Raw genomic sequence first — 23,124 nt, 5'->3', positions numbered from 1 at the left:
AGTTATTAGAGCCTGTTGAGATGCGACCAGGAAAGCAAAACATGGTCAGTTAAGATAAGCTTGTTAGGTTTTTCTGTAAAGCTGATGGCTTCAACACCATCCAAAAATGTGTAAATATAGCGGCAGCTATCAATATAATAATTGGCAGGCTTTTGCTGCGCTACGCTTCAGCAAAAAATGCATTGGTTGGGATTTAATATACCATCTGCTAACTTAGACATTCCTGCCAATGATGAGAAGGAAAACGAGTTAGCCACAAAAGTTGCCAGACATCCTCATCACCAGCATGTCTCCACACTGGAACAACTTTGAAAAGTTTATCCACGTTCCAGAGGTAACAATGCCATTAATGAAAAGCACAGCCATAAACAACTATTCAGGTGCCATTATTATCTATGTTTCAGTCATATACAGGGAATAGGAGGTAATATAAATAAACAAATAAATAAAAATATATATGTATATATATATATTCCCTGTATATGACTGAAACATAGCTCATTAACTGTCATTAATGGTTATTAAAAAAAACAAGAACTGCTCTAAAAATTAAATATTTTCCTCTTGAATACTCAGTTCATCATATTTCAATTGACAACACTGAAACTAAGGAAATCTTACCTTACGCTTTGTGCAGTATCTATGTACTGGTATGTTATTTTGTACATTTTGTGCCAGGGTAATTTTGATTTACTGATTAAAAATATGAATTCATGTTTAAAAAAAAAGGGAACATTTGAAAAAACACTGCAATGACAGTAGCGATGACTAAAGACAAAAGCAATGATTCATCTATGAGAATGAGTGAGCCCTACGATTTCAAAGTTACCCAGCATATAACCCACCCCCCCTAGACCAAATCTACACACTAACTCCACCCTCTTTGTAACATTAGTAGCACAGTCTATAAAAAGCTGAAGCCCACCCTTTGTGCTGCCTGTCTTTCAGTGCGTCTGGGCCTGGTGGCACTCATCAAAAGTTCTCCCAAAAGTCTAAGCTAGCAAACCCTGAGCCGCCATGTCCAAACCCTTGTCCGACCATGACAGGAAGAAGCAGATCTCGGTGCGAGGCCTGGCCGGTGTTGATAACGTCACCGAACTGAAGCAGAATTTCAACAGGCACCTCCACTTCACGCTGGCCAAAGACAGAAATGTGGCCACCAGAAGGGATTACTACTTTGCGCTGGCCCACACTGTGCGGGACCACTTGATCGGCAGGTGGATCAGAACCCAGCAGCACTACTATGAGAAAGATCCCAAAGTAAGTTAAACACATAACAGGATCGGTTCCTTCTGATTCGAAAGTCATGTGACCTACCCCCAATGCACCCATTTGGTAGTGGCTGATAACATTTTTTTCTTCTTCCATTGAAACCTTTAAATCTTCCAGCTTGAATTCTGCGGTTAAACAAAAGCCCTGCTTCATTTCATAGCAGCAAAGAGTTTCTCATTCCTTAGCCTTTTTAAGAGCAGCCTGCGTACAATCTAATGCCAGGGCATGACATTTAAACTTCACAAGGGCTTCTTAGCAGTCTGCCGTTAAGCTTCCATTCTTACGGTGTGCTGAAACATTAAACCTCTCCGTGACCTTCTGCTTATATCCCGTCTCACCATAAAGCACATAGCCTCTGCTTGTCTCACATGAGCACAAGCCTCCAAGGGCATTGGATTTCATATCTACACCCCCGTACAGGTGCATGACATGCGCCAATACAGGACCTTTGCCTACAATAGCAAGCTGACGCGAATATAATTTCAAACAGTGCATTGGAGGCTGAGTGAAACAAAATCAATTATATTTAGACATGAAGGGAAAATTGTTCTTTGCTGGTAAATGTATCATAATGTGGACCACCCCCCCCCCTCCCCATCCCCTTTTGATACATCAAACATCCAAGAGACTCATTGTTCAGTCACTTAAGTGGCTTTTGTGTTCACCCGAGCAGGGTGACATTTACTTGAAGAGTGCAATGCATTTTTAGAACAGGTTTAATCCAGTGCCGGAGGAGGGTTGCAACCACCCTACCCTACTGACTCTATTGACCTTGTTTGCTACTGCAGAAACAAAGGTCAAAGGTGACTTCTTTGGGTAAGCAAGTACAGGGCTGCAAATACATGGCTCGTGTACTTGACTGCAAAGTGAATATGGCAGGCTCTTGAATTTATAATGATATTTATAGGTGTCAGTACAAAAAAATAATACTCTAAGAGTGACTTAAGATATTGACAAAAATCAAAGTCCGCTCAGAAGTCCTATCAAAGAATTGAACCCTAGCTGTCATCAGTATTATTTGATTTTTTATACACAACTAGGTGAACTACTTCTTTTATCACTCCACAGTTGAACTCCACAAGTAAAGAATATCACTCTTAGCCTGACCTTTATAATGACCTCCACAGGAGCTATTTTTGCTGAACCAAAATGTTGCCGTTATGTAATACAGAATGCAATTTGTCCTCTTGTCCCATCCCTTCTCTCTGCTTTTGCTCTTCAGTGGGCATCTGCCTTCTCAATTTCAAAAGAGGAAGAAAAAAAAACACTTAAATGGCAAAGGTCAAAGATTAAACAGACGAAGGTGGAAGTAATGGAATCGCACCGAATATTTTGGGGGTACTTTAGTTATAATATGAAAAGAGTTAGCATTTCTGGTTTCAATTTGAGTGAAACTCAAACTAAGCTGTGTACCACAAATGCAACAAAACTCCCTCTAAATATAAGAGAAATAATCGCTGACTAAAAACAGTTCCATTCCATTCAGTTTTTCCAGGAGTAAAATAGCCTGTAATCAATCAGTAATCACCGTTTTTGAATCAATATTTGAGGTGAAATGCTTATAGCTTTATGTGCAACAACTTTTAACAGAATCATTATTACATGACAACTCAGTTCATGTAGAAAGTCTCATCTGCAAAACTTATGTTTTACAAGACCGATATTAACATTCAGATTTGCTTGCAATAACATTAAATGACTTAAATAAAATTTACTGACGAACATTTACAACAAATATACTCCTGTTTGAATATTGTTTAAAACTGTGAGAATTGAAAAAGAAAATAGGTTAATATCCACCGATTCACACCATTTTGTTATTTTTACACAGCGCGTGTACTACATATCTTTGGAGTTTTACATGGGCCGCACCCTGCAGAACACCATGGTCAACCTCGCCCTGGAAAATGCCTGCGACGAAGCCACATACCAGGTGAAAGCAAGCGGCGGTTTTGTCTTTTTAAATCCGGGTCAAAATTGTGAAGCAGTTACTTCATTTCAGCTCATATTTGCCTTCTGGTACATTTAGTTGGGTCTAGACATGGAGGAACTCGAGGACATGGAGGAAGACGCCGGATTGGGAAATGGTGGACTCGGCCGACTAGCCGGTATGCTTTTTAATCATCCTTATATATTTAGAACAGTGAAATCATTATAGCACCAATTTACCTGGTTGAATTTGCACAGCTTGATAAAGAAAAATGACTTTGTTCATATGCTTTGACCTGCCTTGCAGCCTGTTTCCTTGACTCTATGGCCTCGCTTGGCCTGGCTGCCTATGGTTATGGTATCCGCTATGAATTTGGTATCTTCAATCAAAAAATTATGAATGGCTGGCAGGTTAGTCAGTTTTACTTTTACTTTGAAAATATTATATGTATTTATTTATTTAGAATAAATGAATGAATGAATATATATACTTATATATATATATATATATATATATATATATATATATATATATATATATATATATATATATATATATATATATATATATATATATATATATATATATATATATATATATATATATATATATATATATATATATATATATATATATATATATATATATATATATATATATATATATATACACACATACATACATTCATTCATTTATTCTCAGGTCTTTTCTTTAAAGACGAACATGTGCTTAGGCAACCTAATGGCTTAAAGTGAATAATATCCATAATTATATGTCATCATTATCATGTCTTGATTGTCCTTGTCATTTTCTGGGTCTGACTCAGCCTAGAATGTACTCACCTAATGAGTGTTTTTCTCTCCCAATGTCATTATCAAGGTTGAAGAGGCTGATGATTGGCTGCGCTATGGCAACGCCTGGGAGAAGGCGCGTCCTGAGTACATGCGCCCTGTGCATTTCTACGGCAGGGCCGAGCATCACCCTGACGGTGTCAAATGGGTTGACACCCAGGTAAAAAAAAAGGGGGATATTTATAGAGCTATCAGAAATCGAATCTAAGCACGTTAAAGAGGTCTCATTCTTCCTGTAATGTGTTGGTAGGTAGTTTTGGCCCTGCCATACGACACCCCGGTTCCTGGCTACAGAAACAACGTTGTCAACACAATGAGGCTGTGGTCTGCAAAGGCTCCCTGCGAATTTAACTTGAAGGACTGTATGTGTCCAAAAAAAATGGATGATCTGGAATCTTAATGAAGCTTCATTAATTCATTTTTTTTTCATTTCTCTAGTCAATGTTGGTGGCTACATTCAAGCCGTTTTGGACCGTAACCTGGCTGAGAACATCTCTCGTGTGCTTTACCCCAATGACAATGTAAGAAAGGGCAATGCATTTTTTTGTGCTAAATTAAACAGCCGGCGCTCTGAATTTTTTCTATTGAGATGTCTAAATCCTTAAAGATGGATTTCCATAATCTGGACATCAAAGGCTTGAGGGTCTTCGTCTTTCAAATGTGACATAAGACCGGACTGCGGTGCGTTACCTCCCTACAGGGTCCAGATGGTGGTTTTGCTTGAAAACCCCCGAGCTTAAACTATGAACCGTGCTGTTGTAATTTATGTCCGTGCAAAGAAGTCGGGGTTCAAAGTCTTGATCCAAAAATTCAGGTAGCGCTTGAATATAATTTTAGCCAGCACGCACTGCTGCAGGGTTTTGTCTCATTTTTTATTAAATGTGGACACACGATCCTAATTTCTTTGTGAAATGCAAATCCGTGCACTTTTGAATGGTCATTTATTTATGAAAGTCATGTTTAATTTACCCTCAAAAATATTTTTGTCACCCGGTTTTATGCAGCTACAATATTATTTCTGCGTAAAAAAAAGTCCTTTCTCGATCATAACAAACCCAAAATGTGTTTAGTAGACTAAAAGCAAATTCTCAGCTCAAATATTTGTTTAAAAATCAATTCATCCCTAATATACATAGACATAATTTTGATGAATGACTATGTTTTATGGAGAAAAACAGAACTGTGTGTCTCTTTTTCTTTCAGTTCTTTGAGGGCAAGGAGCTGCGTCTGAAGCAGGAATACTTTGTGGTGTCTGCCACCCTGCAAGACATCATTCGCCGTTTCAAGGTCTCCAAGTTTGGCTCTAGGGAGATTGCTCGCACTGATTTCAGCAAACTGCCTGACAAGGTGAAGGGAGAGGGGGGAAAAAAACAAAATCGTTTCTGTCAATTTTAACACCCCGTCCCGATGTGTCTGTGCCTTGCTTCAAATTGCCTCTGTCAGTGTGTTTAATGCATTGTTGCTGGTTTATTATCGAATCAGAATAGTGAAGTGCCACTGAGCGCTCCATGAGATTTTTTTTGTACCTGGCTAATGACATTTAACAGCATTTTTATGATTCAGGTTGCCATTCAGCTGAATGACACACATCCAGCCATGGCTATTCCTGAGTTGATGAGGGTTCTGGTCGATGAAGAGAAACTTCCATGGGATCAGGTGAGTAGGGTTTTAAGTTATTTTGTTAGTTTTGATTGGACAGCTTCACCCACATCAAACAGATTGGACATATTTCTCGTAATGTCGGACATAGAGTTAAAAAGTAATAAAAAATAAATAATTCTTTCATTCTATACAGGCTTGGGATGTGTGTGTGCGCACTTGTGCCTACACAAATCACACTGTCCTCCCAGAGGCTCTGGAGAGATGGCCAGTGGACCTGTTTGCTCATCTGCTTCCCCGCCACTTGGAAATTGTCTATGAGATCAATCGTCGCCATCTGGAGGTTAGTAGTGACCATTGCATAAAGATGGCATTCATCAAGCTTCTTTGTCATCCATGATACCTGATAAATATAGCTGAAGAAGGACCTTCTTCTCTGGTTAGAAAGACAGCAACGTTTTAGTTTTTAAAGCAATGTGTGTTTGCTGGAAATGGATACTGTTCAACAAAAAAAGGGTCTTTCTTGTTGTTGTTGTTGCCAAATTCACAGATATGCAGTCCTGGGGGATAGTTGCAAGCTTAGAAATCATTTCCCGTCTTTGCTTTACACGGCTTGACTTCCCATTGCAGACCTTTGGGAGACTAACGACATGTTGTGGGATTATACACTCCAGTGAATGAAGCGAATGCGGCTGATTCTTTACCCCCCGCAGCCAGCAAACTTAACAGCGTGCCCATTTTCCATCAGCCACAAATATTCTAAAGATCATGGCTCTAAGACAAAATTTTTCAGACACGCAATTTCAGGAGGAAATAACAAGGTTTGAGACCTGCCCACGTCTACGGCGCACATCCGTCCTCTCTGTCAGTTTGCTTTCACTGTGAGCTCCAGATAGTCGCTTAGGGACCTATGCACCAAAGCATGAATTAAAGGTGAAAAGTGAAAAGTCATTCATTCATCTGCACGGCTTGGGCAAAATGTCCAAGTAGAATTGGGGCTATGGCAGGAGATGTATTTGTTTACTATGAAAGGAAAAGAAGGAAAGTGGATTCCCCAATGCTTTCTTATTTCGCAGAACGTGGCTGCAAAGTTCCCTGGAGATTTTGATCGTCTGAGCCGAATGTCCCTCATTGAAGAAGGAGGACAAAAGAGGATTAACATGGCTCATTTGTGCATCGCTGGATCGCACGCGGTCAACGGCGTGGCCCAGATCCACTCAGACATCCTCAAAGCTACTGTGTACATTCACTATGGTCCTCGCACCTTTGGCCTCGGGCCATTTTATCATTTGTGTGGCCTGATTTATGTCTGCCCGGCAGCTTCAAGGACTTCTATGAAATGGAGCCACATAAGTTCCAGAACAAGACTAACGGCATCACCCCTCGCCGCTGGCTGGTGATGTGTAACCCGGGCTTGGCTGAGGTCATCGCCGAGGTTAGTTGTGTTTTTTTTTTTTTCTAAACACACGCAGACCGTCCACATAGTTCTGCGTCTCAAAAGCAAAACACATTTTTCCACTCTTGTCTAATTAAGAGAATTGGAGAGGACTTCATCCGGGACCTGGACCAGCTGCAGGGTCTGCGCAAGTTTGTGAACGACGACGCATTCATCCGCGATGTTGCCAAAGTGAAGCAGGTGAATTTATGTCCATGTTTTTTTAATCCTGACTCAGCATCCCTGCTTGTTCCTCTTGGCCCAATATCTCATCTAATTTTCTGAGCCACTCTATCCTCATTAGAGTTGTGGGGGGGGGGGTTTGCTGGCACAAATCCCAGCTGTCTCCGGGACAGAGGCGGGGGACACCCTAAATCTGTGGCCAAAGAGACGAACAACCATGCACATGCACAACCATACCTAGGGGCAATTTAGAGTTTCCATTAAGCCTACGATGCACGTTTTTGAAAAGTGGGAGGAAACGGGAGTACCCGGAAGAAACCCACGCAGGAAAACATGCAAACTCTACACAGGTGGAAAGACCTGGATTTGAACCCAGAACCCCAGAGCTGTGAGGCAGACCCTCCATCCACTTGCTCCAACGGGCCACCCTAGGCCCAATATGTAAACCTTTATCATGATTTTCACTTTAAGAAGTTACTTTGACACTGGTGTTACCAATTGTTTTGACTCACTCAGAGTACAAAGGAAATATTCTGTACTACCAAGTGAGCAAAGTCAATCTTGTTGTTTTTCAGGAAAATAAACTGAAGTTTTCCGTGCACTTGGAGGAGCATTATAAGGTTAAGATCAATCCAAACTCCATGTTTGATGTTCAAGTTAAGAGAATCCATGAATACAAGAGGCAGCTGCTTAACTGTCTACACATCATCACGTATTATAACCGTAAGCATTCGATATCCATTTTCTATCACAGCTACTTTTAATGCTGTAGCTCCATCCTTAAATCTCTCACTTCTATCAGGAATCAAGAGAGAACCAAACAAGCAGTGGACCCCAAGAACCGTCATGATTGGAGGAAAGGTATGCACCTTAAAACTGACTCAACTTGAGACGCCTAGACTTCCCCACCAAAAAAGTGTCCCATAAACATGGAAGTAAAATAACAGCAACCTGCCACTTTCCCCATTTTGCTTAAGATCGTTGTTGCGTTAAAAGTGGGCAAAAATCTCAGAAGATCCAGACTTTGAGGCTCTTTTAGTGGAACTTGTTTGCAGCTGTTAAACACAACTAGCGTGACATGTCATTTGTTTCAGGCCGCCCCTGGCTACCATACTGCCAAGATGATTATTCGTCTGATCACTGCTATCGGCGAAGTGGTCAACAATGATCCTGTGGTGGGAGACCGTCTCAAAGTCATCTTTTTGGAGAACTACAGAGTCACACTTGCCGAGAAAGGTATTTTATGCTCACTCTGTGCTCCTTCTGCATGTCTTTTTCATCTTCTTGTTCATTTGGGCCCCCAGCGAGGTTGTCAAAAATATGGTTTGCAGGCCAATAGTGGGCCACTAGGAGGTTTTGTTTGAGGAATTTCAAAATAAAATTTAAAAAAAAAGGAGTTGGGAGGGATTAGGTGTTTTTTTACTGGTGGTAAATTAAATACAGTAGATACTATATGAACTGGTGTTTCATCACATTTAAAGCAAATGGTAAAGGAAAATTAATATTTACTTTTACAGACAACTTGATAATTGATAAATTGCTTAAACTCTCTGTGCTGGATCAAGTGGAATAAATACCACAACAACCCTTTGAGACCAATTTGGAGACCTCTGGTTTACATTCTGACCAGGATTCCGCAGTAATGTTTAAAAATTAAGAGGGTAATTTATACTTGGTTTTGTTTCATTCACTGCATTTTATCATGAAAATAAATCCACCAAAGAATAAATAATAAAAATAAATAAATAAATTAAAAAAGACAGACTGCTGGTCATATATAATGTTTGCAGTGTTTTGGTATTGCAAATAATTTCATCAGAGAATTTTTACATAAATATTGCAGTGATTCACTGTATTACCATTCATTTTAGATTATTTTTTTTGTTTACCCGTGAAAAATAACTTTCAAGATGATCAAGAATGGCTGTCCACAGAATTAGAAATATTCCCCACGGATTTAAAGCTATTTTGCTACTGTTTCATGGCCTACCTTTGTCATTTTCCAGCCATCCCTGCATCTGACCTCTCCGAGCAGATCTCCACCGCGGGCACTGAAGCCTCCGGCACTGGCAACATGAAGTTCATGCTGAATGGCGCTCTGACAATCGGAACAATGGATGGAGCCAATGTGGAGATGGCTGAAGAAGCAGGCGAAGAGAATTTCTTCATTTTTGGCATGAGGGTGGAAGATGTTGATGCAATGGACATAAAAGGGTAATGCTTCCATTTCCTAAACAAAAACAACAACAAAAAAGATTATGAATCATATGAAAAAACGCACTGGATAGAGTATTTAAATTCAGTATGAAATCAATAAAAATATATTGGTTTACATGACAAATGATGTATAGGATTTACAGACTGTGTTGTGATAGTTTAGTTCAAGGTAAAGCTTAGATTTAAAAACACCAATGATATGATTGCTGTCAAAACTCACTGTCAAATTCAATTGACCGTCAATGGCAGGGGTTAAAAAAATACTGCAATACAAGAAAAACCTTTTGAAAATGTGTATTTTTTTCTGTGACTGTAGTTATGATGCTCATGAGTACTACAACCGACTGCCTGAGCTGAAACAAGCCATTGACCAGATTGCCGGAGGCTTCTTTAGTCCCAAACAGCCTGACTTGTTCAAAGAAATTGTCAACATGCTGATGCATCATGACAGGTGAAGACATTTCATGTCAATAACAACCTCAGACAAATCTAAAAATATGTTCAGCTATAAACTTGCAGTTCGGTACACAGCAATTAACACAGTGACTAATTTTTCCATCATCTATTTAACTATGTTTTTTTTTCTGCACAGATTTAAGGTCTTTGCTGATTATGAAGACTATATTAAATGCCAGGAGAAAGTCAACGCGCTTTATAAGGTCTGTAGTCAAAGGCAATGTGTCATGATTCGAAGGGTGTATTCACACCTGGCCTGTTTGGTTCAGATTGAACCTGAAAATTTTGTGGTCCACTAGAATGAAGGAGAAAATGAGCCATGATTTCTTATCTCCTTAACTTTTTCCATGTGTAAATACACCCTAATTATTGAACTTCCAAATCATTACTTATATAATTAGCTAACCTATAAATCAATGAATTTCATGCTATTGCCATTGTTTAATTCAGAGCCCCAAGGAATGGACCAAGAAGGTGATCTACAACATTGCTGGATGCGGCAAATTCTCCAGTGACCGCACCATTGCCCAGTACGCCCGTGAGATTTGGGGGGTGGAGCCTACTCTTGAGAAACTCCCCGCCCCGGATATACTACACTAAACTCTCTGCATGACAGGATCATCAACATCATTGCAAACAAGAACTTGTCTTAACATCCAAGATAAAGGATATGCCAGGCATTTAAAAGTCGATTCAAAAGGTTGATCCACATTTAAATTTATAATCGTCTTGCATTACTTCACAGTGCCACCATAAACAAAGCCCAAAGGTACACTTTGCATTTGCATAATATACACAAAAGCACAGCTTGCAGCCACGTTTGGAGGGGCAGAGATTACAATTTAGCTCTTGTGAAGTTGATCAAGAAGCTGGGGTGTGGGCTTTGAGAACTGACTGCTGATTTGAAAATTAAAATTAAAAAATCCCAACGGCATTCACAACCAAAACATATTCTGAATAAAATGTGTCAAAAACAGAGTCTGGGTGACTATTTTTAGTTATTTAATTTTTACTGGCCTTCACGGCAGCAGTGTTTTGTATGCCGATACTGGTAACATTATTTAATAGTTATATCTCATTAAACGGCGTTGTTATGTCAGCATTGATTTCGCAGAAACAAACTTGGTGTAAAACAGGAACTTTAAATGTGTCATTAGAGGAAGGAAATTGCAAATATATGGTCATTATTTGGAATGTTAAACTACACGCAGATGGTTGCTGTCCGAGGTACTGATCTTTGATTGGGAGAGGTCACGCAAACTGCAAAAACATTCTTGGCGCTGATAAACGCATCTCATTTTTCAAAATGCATAAATTAATTGTCTTTGAGTTGACTTGGGGAACTTTGAATGTTTATTCTGACTTAAAACAAAACAATTTTTGGGGCACACAGGTGACACAAGTGAAGATATATACATAACAATAAAGAACACTAATACCCATGAAGGAAAATGGAATTGCCCCAATTCAGAAAAAAAAGGCTATAGGTCCACAAAATAGCGCTGGATGACTTGATAGTTCCAAAGAATATTTTTTCCCTCTGATAAAGATATATGGCCGTTGTGTTTCAATGATTTGTAGCTAGTAACAGAGTTAGGAAAGGGGTGAGACAATGAGAAAATATGTAATCTATTATTATTTACGCTTAGTGGCGTGGCAGTCAGGTTACAACTCAGCAATACAAAGGAAGCATGTCTTTCAGACGCATAACAAATTTTACAAGTTTCAACCGTAAGCTTTAAGGTACTTTAAAATTTACGAAGCTTAAATTAAAAGAAAAAAAACCTTGTGAGCACGATCTGCAATTTACATATATGTACATATATATACATATTTATATACATACATACACATACATACATACACATGTACATATATATACATATGTATATACATACACACACATATATACATATTCTATTCATGTGTGTGTGTGTGTAAGAGGCAGTTCTCAGTTGCTTGTACACTAGTTAAGATTCTAGTGTAGTTTTCCACTTCGTTTTAAAACTGCACTTCAACTCTGTGCTGGATTTTGACACTCACAGCTGAATAAAGTACTTTTGTTTTATTAGACTTTGGTGCACCTGCAGCTTATTCCAACTGACACCACACGCTGATCATTATACAACTGTACACATTCCTCCAAACAATTCAACGGGACAAAAAAGCAGAGGTCCATGTTTGCCCTCTAACAATAGAAGGATGACAGTTATCACCACACTGCAAATTGACATCGCAAAAGCACAAGTTTGCCCACACATACCCTTTTACAATCATAATATTCCCTAGTGTACGAATTATTTTTATTACAGTGTCAAGAAAATGTCTCTCTCCCTTTCTTCAAAGGTCTTTTCTTGTGTTGGTAGAAGTCACAGCAAGTAACAAAACAAACGAGTGAGTAAGACATTTAAAGGTTTCAACACATGAAATATAAAAAAAAAGGAGTGGGGAGGGGGAAACGTGTTGAGTTTAGGTATCTGCCCACTTTTTCCTCCCTTTCCCTGACCAGACTTTGATCCTATTCAGCAAAGTAGGCGTTAAAACTCCGTCTTTAAGTGAGCGGGGTCACTAAGACCTTGTGTGACTGGCTCAATAGCATTTTCAAAATCACTGGAATTTGAGAGATTTGCATTACAATGCAGCTACACTCTCATTTATCTTTATATGATTTTATACCCTTTCATGCAGATTTCTATTTGCGTTAATGGTCTCGTGGAACATTTCAAGGATAGTTGGCATGTGCTGGAAATTACAATCCTTCTCATTTAGCAGGTAAGGGGAAATAAATACACGTTAGATTCAAATATAAATTAAAATCTGCTATAATGCTAGTAGATATTCAAATGTACTTATTTGGAATCAATTGCACAATCTGTTCTGATCTGAATAAAATGGGAGTCGTCACATAAAATGCTTTACATATTGTAAAAAGTGTCAAAAGTATTTAAAAGGGTGTTTTTGAGGTGGCCTGCAGTGTGTACAACTGAGATAAATAAAAAAAACAATGCAAACAACTGAGATAATATGGATGCACGTGTGAACACCATTTCAATGGGGTCAGCTGGGGAAAAAGCTCCTTTCATAGTTAACCCGTCAAATTCAAACTCTGGTTGAATGAGTCAGCATACAACTGCTACTTTAAGACCACTGATTAATCCCATTGACAAGTAGTTGAGGTAAACCTTTGACCTGTGTCTCATTCATTCTTTACCTTTTCAACTTGGATCTACATTTCCACAACTTAAAACGTCAGTGTTTATTTTTGTTATCAAATCAACACATTTTTCCCCATTTAGTTATTCGGAATAAACTGTTAAATGCCCACCAAGATGAAGACTCATAACTTTTTCATATATATAGATTTTATTTTGGTTATCATAAGTCTCACTGTGATCTCAAGGGCTACTTTATTGAATTCAATAGGAGATTGTATTAGATCATGTTCTTTGGTACTTCCCCCTCTGAATCAATTTCAATTTCGTATTCTATCTCGTCGTACTAAAAAATGTTTTTCGAGTGCTTTCTGCTGGAATTCTTGCTTCTGATGATTCATTTTTTATTGTAGTACAACTTCAATAGTGTATTAGTTTTGGTCATTCATTTTGAATAATCTGACAATATTCTTCCATTAAATGAGTTTGAAAAATCTTGCAATAGTGGAACTTAAACTACATATGCATTAAAGAAAAGATGTATTTTCAAAAATCACCAAAATGAATGGTAAATGTTTTTCTGATGTTTGCAGATGGTGAGGAAAATGTTCACGGTGACGACAGTGTAAAAGAAAATGCTTTTTTAAGTCAACCGGAAAGGGTGGAAAATGGCATTTGGTGACCTTTTAGAGCAGGTGGGCAGCACAGGCCGCTTTCAGATCGTTCACGTGACCCTGCTCTGTATTCCAGTGCTACTGATGGCCAGTCATAACCTGTTGCAAAATTTTGTGGCTGCCGTGCCGCCTCACTACTGCAAGGCACACGCAAACATCTCTAAGCTACAGCTCAGCCCACCAGACATTCTAACAGTCACGGTGCCTTTGGACCAAACAGGAAAGCATCAGAGCTGCCAGCGTTACATTTCTCCACAGTGGCACCTCCTGGACAAGAACAGCTCTTTAAAACAAGAGCAAGTAGAAGAATTTGATGTAAGCCTCCAGGGATGCACTGACGGATGGTCCTATAACATGAGTGGGATGACCTCCAGCATCATAGCGGAGGTGAGGTATTTCTTAGACGTGTAGTATTTTTAGTCTCGATGTTGGGAGTTCACAAGATCTTGAACTTTGTGCTCAGTGGGATTTGGTGTGCGATCTGCGCTCTTTAAAGCAAATGGGACAAACCATCTACATGGGAGGTGTTCTTGTGGGGTCCCTTGTCTTGGGATGTCTTGCTGACAAGTAAAGAAGAATTTCAATTGATCTGTTGTCAAGTATCAAGACACTTATCACTTCTTTTTTTTTTTTACATTTCCGTTCTGAGTGACAAACACAATAGTGACTCATTCTTATATTTTCAGATTCGGACGACGGATCCTCTTGATCGTTTCTCACCTGCTGATGGCGGTGGCCGGGACGTGCGCCGCCTTCGCCACATCTTTTCCTATCTTCTGCCTATGCCGTTTTGCTTGTGGAATGGCTCTATCAGGCCTGGGCCTCAACACCTTCTCACTCAGTAAATGGTTTGACTAGGAAGTATGCACGTCTAAAGCAAAGGGCCAGGTGAAATTCTTTTTTTCTTTGATGAAAGTTGTGGAGTGGATCCCGACCCGTGTGCGGACCGGAGTAGGAACTCTTACGGGATACTGTTACACGCTGGGACAGTTACTCCAGGCGGCCGTTGCTTACTTTATTCGGGACTGGAGGTGGTTGACCTTGGCTGCTTCTTCACCCTTCTATGTTTTCTTCATCTACTCATGGTGAGAGTCTTCAAAGTTGTACTAATGAATATACTGTTGGTACACAGTACGATCATGTCCACTGCTGGAGTAAATTAGCCCAAACTGAAATCAAGCTTGTTTTTTCTAAGCTATTAGTCAGTGTTGTTTATCAATTATTTTTTGACACCCTCAGTTTTCAGTTGTTGCCAATTATTTTCATAATCAGTGTATGCATATTAAGATAAGTCATTGAAACAAATGCAGTGTTAAAAGATTTTTTTTAGATGAAATGTGTGTGGGGGGATACTTTTAACCTTTCTGAAATCCTAACTTAAAGTATAAGCATTCCAATTTAATTGCTTTATCATTTTTGTCATTGTGAATTTATTTTTCTCCTTAAAATCTGAACCATACATTCATGAATGTAGGAATCAAAACTCAAAATAATGATTTTAATAGGCAGAATTCTTTACAAAGATGTTCTGTTGGACTCAATGTTTTGATGATATTGCGATTGTAAATACAATGTGCAATCCTACAGGTGGTTTCATGAATCTTCAAGATGGCTGGTCCTAAGTCACAATTATGAGGGCGCTGTCAAGAATCTTAAAAGTGTGGCAAAAATAAACGGTCGCTGTGAGGAAGGAGACAAAATAGACATCAAGGTAGTTGGGAATGCTACTGTTTATAGCTCCAATTTTTGTGTTGAATTTCACAGTCCAATTGGAGTTAGGATGACTTTTTCTTTGCATAAAGATGGTGCAGGAGTCCATGAAGAAAGAAATGTCATGCTCACAGGGCTCCTACAATGTCTTGGATCTGTTTCGCACTCCCACCATGAGGTCGATGACAATCTGCCTCAGTGCTGTCTGGTGAGCAAACACTCACACAATGACTTTGGTTGGATTGGATTCAAACGGCAACATTTCAAAAAGCTTTCCTTCCTTCCTTCCTTCCTTTTCGTAGGTTTTCAACAAGCTTTGCCTACTACGGGCTAGCTATGGACCTCCAGAAATTTGGGGTGGACTTCTACTTAATCCAAGTCATCTTTGGGGCTGTGGACATCCCGGCCAAGGTCATCATTACAGTCACCATGAGTTTCATTGGACGCCGTCCATCCCAGAGTGGTGCACTTATAATTGCCGGAATCATGGTGCTGATCAACCTGATGGTAGCTCACGGTATGAAATTATGTTTTACTTTTACACATACCCCCAAAAAATACATTGAGGACGGGTATATAGAAATGTGTTTCAGTCAAAACTATCTTATTATGAATTTTGCATATGCAAAAAATAACAAAGAAAAGAAATATGTATCGTATTGCAAAGCTTTTGTATTTTTAGGTACCGTCAAATCACAGATCAGATTTCACCCACAAGCAAACTCTGGGTAATTTTTTTTAACACAATACAAGGATAATCAAACTAATGGACAATTGCAGAAGAGACAAACAACCATTCGCATTCATACCTAAGGACAATTTAGAGTGTCCAATCAGCCTACCATGCATGTCTTTGGAATGTGGGAGTAAACCGGAGTACCCGGAGAAAACCCACGCAGCCCGAGGAGAACATGCAAACTCCACACAGGCAGACCAAACTGGATTTGAACCCAGGTCCCCCACTATGAGCCCGTAGCCCTAACCATTCATCCTCCGGGCCGCCTGTGAAGCTAAGTGCATTGGAAAAGGAATGAATGGCTGCCACTGATGGCAAGACATGTCCAATCAATCAATTGACTACCTGGGCGCTGTCAACTCTCCCAGGCAAAATTGGATTGGACGCTTACAGCTGTCAATGGAAATGTATTTTTCTCACTGCCTGACTTTCCTGCTTCCCCAAATAACTCCACGGCAGATCAGCAAACACTGCGCACATCCCTGGCTGTGGTGGGTAAAGGTTGCCTGGCTGCTTCCTTCAACTGCTGTTATCTTTACTCCGGCGAGCTCTTCCCCACCATAATTCGGTAAGTCGGAGGGACTTCCTGTCAGACGTGACTTTGCCGGGAAAAACTTTGTTTTTATTTTGTCCGTGTACACTGGGACTTAAGCTCATTAACAACCTCAGCTAAGTACTTTTCTCCTTGGCTATTTGTGCAGGATAATTGGACTGACAGGCTACTTTGACTGATTACATAATGCTTCAAATTATATTATGTCTAACGACAAAGTGTAAAACAGCTGCGTTGTGAAGACTAACAGGTTTGCAAATTTGATTGTCTAGCGACCAATCCAGGGTGGCCTATTACTATGGCTCATTCATTCATTTTGCAAGCCTATCCCAGACAACTGTGGGCAGGTTCCACCCTGAATTGGTCGTCAGCCAATCACGGCGCACAATGAGACAACCATACTCAAACCTAAGGAAAATGTAGAGTGACTAATCAGGCGACCAATCATTTGCTTCCGGGAGGAAACCGGAGTACCCAGAGATAACCCACACATCAAAACTCTTCATAGAAATCAGACCCTCTGAGATAAAGGTGCTAATCATTCGACTACCATGCCTCTGTCTATTATTATTGATTACTCATAAACCAGTGAAATGGATGGAAATAGTTTATGATTGACATTGGCAGTTTGCGTTAAACTAAAGTAAGGAGCTAAAGATTAACATAGTGGTCTTAACAAAATGGAGATCCATGAAGGTAACTTAACATATTTGGACCACAGTCAGAATGGAATGGGACTGGTATCCATGGTGGCTCGCGTGGGAGCCATGGTGGCCCCCATGGTGCTTTTGAGTGGTGATTACATACCTTGGCTGCCGGGTTTGATCTACGGGGGAGCTCCTATCCTCAGTGGCCTGGCTGCCATATTCCTCCCCGAAACACTTGGGTCGCCACTTCCTGACACAATACAAGATGTAGAGGACAGGTAAAGGGACACATCATGTGAAAAAATAAATCTGGATGGAGCCGAGCATGAATTGTTTGCTTTCATTACAGAGGCTCTGGGAGAGTCTCCAAAAGGCCAACAAAAGAAGCAAGCAATCTGCAAGACACACAGGCAAATCTCCTCAAGCCAGTTGTGTGAAAGCAGTGAAATTGTAGAATTGATTAGCTTGCATGTTATTTGAAATTGAATGGGTGCTGCTCAAGACCGTTGTTAGTTATAGACAGGTATTAAATTGTAAGAATTATCTACTCATATTCATTAACTTTAGCATCAAGGACTTATGTGATGCTGGGGAATTGTTGTTTTGCATTTAAAAATCATCAGAAAGATTAAATTTATGTAGTGAAAATCATGTGACAGCCTATATTGTTTTTTATATAAATTGCACAGTGTTAGCGATTGTTCTGCAGTCAACATGAAGCCCCAATATATTCCCTACTATGTGCACAATGACAATCACTTGACTTAAAGTTCTTTTAAGTGGTTCTAATGTATAAGGGCCACACAAAACATCAATTTAGTTTCAATCAAATATTAGATTAAAGCCCTGGGAATTAGTTAACAATCCCAGAATGTCCTTCTTGTGTAGAAGTGGCCTTGTTGCATATGTTGTTGTTTTTTTTATTCTTATTGCATCTATAATATCTTCCATTTAAGTTAGTTGCAATCCACAAGCCTTGTTAAGATATAAAGCAGCACAGAAGGTGAAAAAATGATGTTACAAAATGCAGATCTAGAGTTATCAAACAAAAGGCAATTTGAAATTTGCTGCAACAAGCCATATAATGCAAGCACATTTTGGACTAACAAATGTTTGCTCCTTCACTAACCTCAAGTGCATGGTGCATTGCTGATGCCACTCCTTCTGCAGCCTTCATTTAAGTTACATTTTAAACATGAACAGAGTTAATAAAAACGCCAAAGTAGGTAAAACAGTCTCCACGTCCTTTCGTCACCCTCATTTTTTTCAGATGGAAATGACATACTCATTCAAGGAGTTTCCTACCATCAACATGTGATTTGATTGTTCAAATTGTTGACAGGCGGTTGCATTTTTAAAAATGTATAAAGAGTGACATCTTGCGAAGTTTTGCTATATTGCAATGACGACTACATTTACTGGTGCTTGCATCTGATTCTAGTCTTGTCTCCTAAAATCTTGATTTAATCTTTATATAATATATAAATTATATAAACAAAAAAAAAAACAATATAAATATATTCATTAATAGGTGCTGTCCCTTATCAAATCAATCAATATTTGTCTAACCAGCTAAAAACAAAACGATTACTATTTACTACCACTAATTACTCAATATAGCATTGTGAAATAAAAATGTCACAGTATTATTAGCACTCCAATTGTTATATTGATGTATTCTTGCAGTTTGGTATTCCAGGTTAGGTAAGTACCAGTTAAGATTTGATGTTTTTGAGCAGATTTTAATAGTGTTGGGCAAATAAAAGGAGGTACCTGAAAATTATTTAAAATAAGCTTTACCTTTTTAGTAGAAATTGCATAAATTGTGTGTAAATATGGAGACTAAATCATTTTTTCCAATAGTACATGTAGTATATCGTATTTGCATTCTGGCAAGAAAAAAAAGATGCAGAGCAAAGATTTCTGCAGAAATAACTACATCATAAAATGATATGAATTAAGATTTATTTTCCTATATGAACAGGTGGAAACCATATGATTTTACAATCTATGACAATCTCACATTGTTTCATTTTATTTCTATCATTTTCCAGGAATGATGTGTGTGTGTTTTGGTTATTTTTTTCATATTGCTGAATGTTAAATGAAATACATTTTCACCGACGGGACAGAGTTGTTCGCTGCTTTTCTGGTTTTTTTTTCCTCCTTTTATTTTGAACCATGCACCCATCTAACCTTTACCACAAGGACATGCAGAGGAAGAGTTTCAAGCCAGGGGGGATCCGGTGGAAGGAGGGTCTTCGAATGAAAAAAAAATGAGGAGACTGCAGCAGGGCATGCCTGGTAAGACCTCAACAGTGTCACAGAAATTTTAAAAAAAAGAGATTTAGAAGACAGGGATAGTGGAATTGCCTGCAAGTAACATGTAACCCAAAAAAAAAACATTCCTCATAAAATGACCACTGTGCAATTACCACATAGCAAAAAGGGGTGGGGATCAATCATGATCTTTTTTTAATGCTTAATAGCAAAATACCAACAGTGACAGAACATTTTCTTCCAAATTTTGTGAATTTTTGTGGGGGCTTGAAAGTTTTCGGATTCCTTGCATCAGGTTGAATTGAATTTGACTAAATCTGTCAATAAGACAAAGCGGTAGATACACAGTACTATCGGAGGAGACACTATTAAGATGCTACTTGACATTACCGGGTTTGTGCATGTAAAAGTGAAGCGCACTAAAATCGAGTGATAAAATAAGTATGTGCACAAAACTCGATAGATGGCTTTTTTTGTGTGTATGTGTGTGTGTGTAGTTTTACGAAGAAAAATAACTGGTAAATATGCATTGACGGTTATATTGTGTTGTTTCATTCTACACTACAGGCGACACCTCTTAGAAAATCAAACAGCAAAATAGAAAGTTTGCATATTTTTGCATCGGATGATCTCTTTCACAGCTATTCCACTCTTGTCATCTCATTTGTTTTCTTCCCTCCTGACTTTCTATCGGGGTACGAGTGCATCGAGGTCCGAAACAGACTTAACTGGGGGTGAAAGTGGGGAGCAAAGTGGAAATCCTGAGACACTGCGTGGCCTCTATTTTAGAGACCACAAAAACTAGAATGGACACAGGAGGATGATGAAGTAGGGTTTTTTTTTTATAGGAAAGTGGGGGTTAAAAGGGAGTTGAGTGAAAACAGATGCAGTGTTGTTGTTTCGCCCATCACCTCAAATGGCAGGGGTCACCCTGTGCCAAGCAATCTAGTATTTGTGAGGCTCATAAAAGGCTAAAATGAGGGGAGCCTGTAGGAGAGGTGGGAGTGTGGCTTTAGGGGACTTAAGGGGAAAAGGGGGCGTATCTGTAAACACATCAAGCAATGACCTGCTTAACTTAACACACTACCGCAGCTTCACCTGCGCCTACTGAGTGGTGCTGAAGGAGATACGCAATCTGGTTGGCAAACGTGCATGGTGGACACCACCAAAACCATACTAGGAGAGCAGTGAGATGCAGAAAGTACTGCAAAGTACACTTGAATTTCAGGCGGAGCCCCGCAAATTTCGCAGATGGCCAAAGTGACCCACATTGGGAATGATAGACTATTCATTCTTTTTGATATCCAATTAGAAAGCCTACAAGTGAGTGATGTAACATTGATGTAAACATAGACGTGGTGATGAAAGTGGTTTATGTATGCAGTATATATGGTAAAGGGGGGGGGGGGGGATTCCAGTGGGGTGCAACTTGGAAAGAAAGGAAAAGTGTATAAAAATGAGGCGTCTGTATAAGAAAGGCTACAAAAACCTCCACTGGCCCTCTGGCATCGGCAAACAGCAAAAGGCACCACAATATTACTCTATTTTTTTTCCTTTTTTTTGTTTTGTTTTTTGTTTTTTTACATTGTGAAAAACCGGCACATCTTTTTATGCTGTAAATCAAAATGTACATATAAATAGAGTTTTCCCTATAAAAAAGTCTTTGCTGTTAACTAGTAGACAACTTTTGCTAAAATGAAAATAAATATTTCATTTGTTTAGAATATCTGTCAGTTATATAAAATAAAAATATTTCTTATAGATGCAGGTCTATACTATATTGACTTTTTTTTTTCTGGGTTGGTGATCACTCTCTAATGGGTTGTGGTTTCCGCTTTAGAGCGGGAGTGTGTAAGTCTTGTTTGCACGTTGCCGTGCGCACTGAGCCGCCCCGACGACAGAGGAGTCCGACTATCCGCCGGCCTGTAGATGGTGGCGGGCTCGGCCACGGCGTTCATGTTCTGCATACTGAGGAAGGGCGTGTTCTCGCCGTCCTCCTCCGACTCGCTTCCTGTTAGGCAGCTCCGAGAGCCGTAGTCCCAGGAGGCCTCGTATCCGCGCGGGGCCACGTGGCCGTTCAGTCTGGATCTCCTCCATCGCCGCCGGTCGGGGGCGCCCAACCCGTTTCTCTTTGGTTGCTCCCGAGAGGAGAGGTACTCCTGGGTGGTCTCGTAGTCTTCGTCGTCCGCCGGCCGGTAGGGGCCGCAGGGCAGGCCTCCCCTGTTGTCGGCGGCGGGGTAGGAACGCCGCTGCTGCCGGTAGGCCTCTTGGAACTGGGCGTCGTGGAGGGGCACTTGGTAGCGACGTAACAGAGGCTGGTTGTCTTCCAGGGGGTATGGGTTACGGACGGCGGGGGGGAGGGACATGGCGTGATTGGCGTTGGGCGAGGTGATCTGGAAGATAGGCACCTGCGGGGGCAAGGAGTAATGGAAATCCACTGGCGACAGACGGGCTGGTGTCGTTAGGGCCGACACGTATCTGGCGGGAAGGAAAAAGACTAATGAAATTCTTTCATTGCTGGGATTCTGACATGGTGTCTTGTTGTAGTTAGTAAAACAGGCAGAATAGTTATTGACATTCAAAAGCATTTTTCCCCCCAAAAAGAATTACAGAAAGGATATACACACAAAAAAAATATAATCATAAATGTAATAATAATGGATGAAGACTAGGGCTACCGTGAGAAAAGAGCGTGACCGGACTTTTGGTCGCCGGTCTTTTGGTACCCAGTCAAATGTACTTGGATATTAAACATACCTGAGAGATTAAACTCTCTCTCTTAGATATTAAACTCTCTCTCTTAGATATTAAACTCTCTCTCTCTCTTAGATATTAAACTGTCTCTCATTAATATAATTTTGACAGCTGGATTCAACAGTAAACTGTGTCAACATTTGACCGGCGACCAAAAGACCGACGACCAAACGTCCAGCGATCAAACGTCCAGTGACCACCAGAAAAGAAAGATGGCCCATATTCTGACTTTAATATCAAAACTCTGAATGATAAATGTAAAGTCAGAATTCTGAGATTAAAAGGCAGAATCTTTTCTCAATGCCCCCAAAAAATGCACAAACTTGAATAAATTAATAAAAAAAAAGGCCTTTCTTTGTTGATGTCCCCAGAGAAAAATATATACACGTGTTGCTTGTTAATTGAGAGGTGTTTAAATTGCATAACACAGCTGCGATCCAGCTGTGTTAACATCATCATCATCATCATCCTCTGATGTTCCCTCGGGATCTATTAAAGGTCAACTTCTTTTTTTCATTAATTCTTTTTACAGATATTTTAGGGGACACTGATGGATTACAGATGGAGCTTTTTTTTGTTCAATGTATAGAAACAATTATGTTTTTTAATTAGTGTTGTTAAACCTGAGCCAATGTTATAGAATTTGACAGCACATTACAATAAACATCAAAACCT

General features: G+C 39.7%; 3 protein-coding genes and 1 long non-coding RNA gene across 4 annotated transcripts in view; 2 read left to right on the top strand and 2 right to left on the bottom strand.

The window, feature by feature from the left end:
* The first annotated feature begins 948 nt into the window (after nt 1-948).
* LOC144212530 (glycogen phosphorylase, muscle form) lies at nt 949-10,921 on the top strand. The gene is made up of 20 exons (XM_077740488.1): nt 949-1,260; nt 3,104-3,205; nt 3,302-3,380; nt 3,509-3,612; nt 4,082-4,213; nt 4,304-4,415; nt 4,492-4,574; nt 5,257-5,400; nt 5,617-5,709; nt 5,849-5,995; nt 6,729-6,892; nt 6,973-7,087; nt 7,187-7,288; nt 7,846-7,993; nt 8,073-8,131; nt 8,365-8,506; nt 9,277-9,484; nt 9,804-9,938; nt 10,080-10,146; nt 10,394-10,921. Exons 1-20 carry the CDS (start codon nt 1,018-1,020, stop codon nt 10,541-10,543), a joined length of 2,529 nt encoding a protein of 842 aa, XP_077596614.1. The 5' UTR covers nt 949-1,017; the 3' UTR covers nt 10,544-10,921.
* Nucleotides 10,922-12,462: 1,541 nt separating this feature from the next.
* slc22a6l (solute carrier family 22 member 6, like) lies at nt 12,463-18,066 on the top strand. The gene is made up of 11 exons (XM_077740489.1): nt 12,463-12,715; nt 13,689-14,156; nt 14,233-14,336; nt 14,456-14,610; nt 14,686-14,854; nt 15,357-15,480; nt 15,572-15,687; nt 15,782-15,996; nt 16,675-16,783; nt 17,490-17,693; nt 17,765-18,066. Exons 2-11 carry the CDS (start codon nt 13,764-13,766, stop codon nt 17,850-17,852), a joined length of 1,677 nt encoding a protein of 558 aa, XP_077596615.1. The 5' UTR covers nt 12,463-12,715; nt 13,689-13,763; the 3' UTR covers nt 17,853-18,066.
* Nucleotides 15,254-18,715, bottom strand: LOC144212532 (uncharacterized). Its single transcript, XR_013329780.1, has 3 exons — nt 18,545-18,715; nt 17,576-17,665; nt 15,254-15,980 (listed from the first exon to the last, which is right to left on the bottom strand). It is a non-coding gene; the product is annotated as an uncharacterized LOC144212532 (long non-coding RNA).
* A 1,152-nt stretch (nt 18,716-19,867) lies between these two features.
* LOC144212219 (pro-neuregulin-2, membrane-bound isoform-like) overlaps nt 19,868-23,124 on the bottom strand; it is a 56,311-nt gene continuing 53,054 nt past the window's right edge. The window contains 1 exon segment of the mRNA XM_077739910.1: nt 19,868-22,173. Within this exon segment, the coding sequence (XP_077596036.1) occupies nt 21,510-22,173 (664 nt within the window). The 3' untranslated portion in view covers nt 19,868-21,509.

The sequence above is a fragment of the Stigmatopora nigra genome, chromosome 19, assembly GCF_051989575.1.
Source record: "Stigmatopora nigra isolate UIUO_SnigA chromosome 19, RoL_Snig_1.1, whole genome shotgun sequence".
Lineage (NCBI taxonomy): Eukaryota > Metazoa > Chordata > Actinopteri > Syngnathiformes > Syngnathidae > Stigmatopora > Stigmatopora nigra.
The sequence above is the reverse complement of the archived record's forward strand: the minus strand, read 5'-3'. Positions and strand labels throughout refer to the sequence as shown.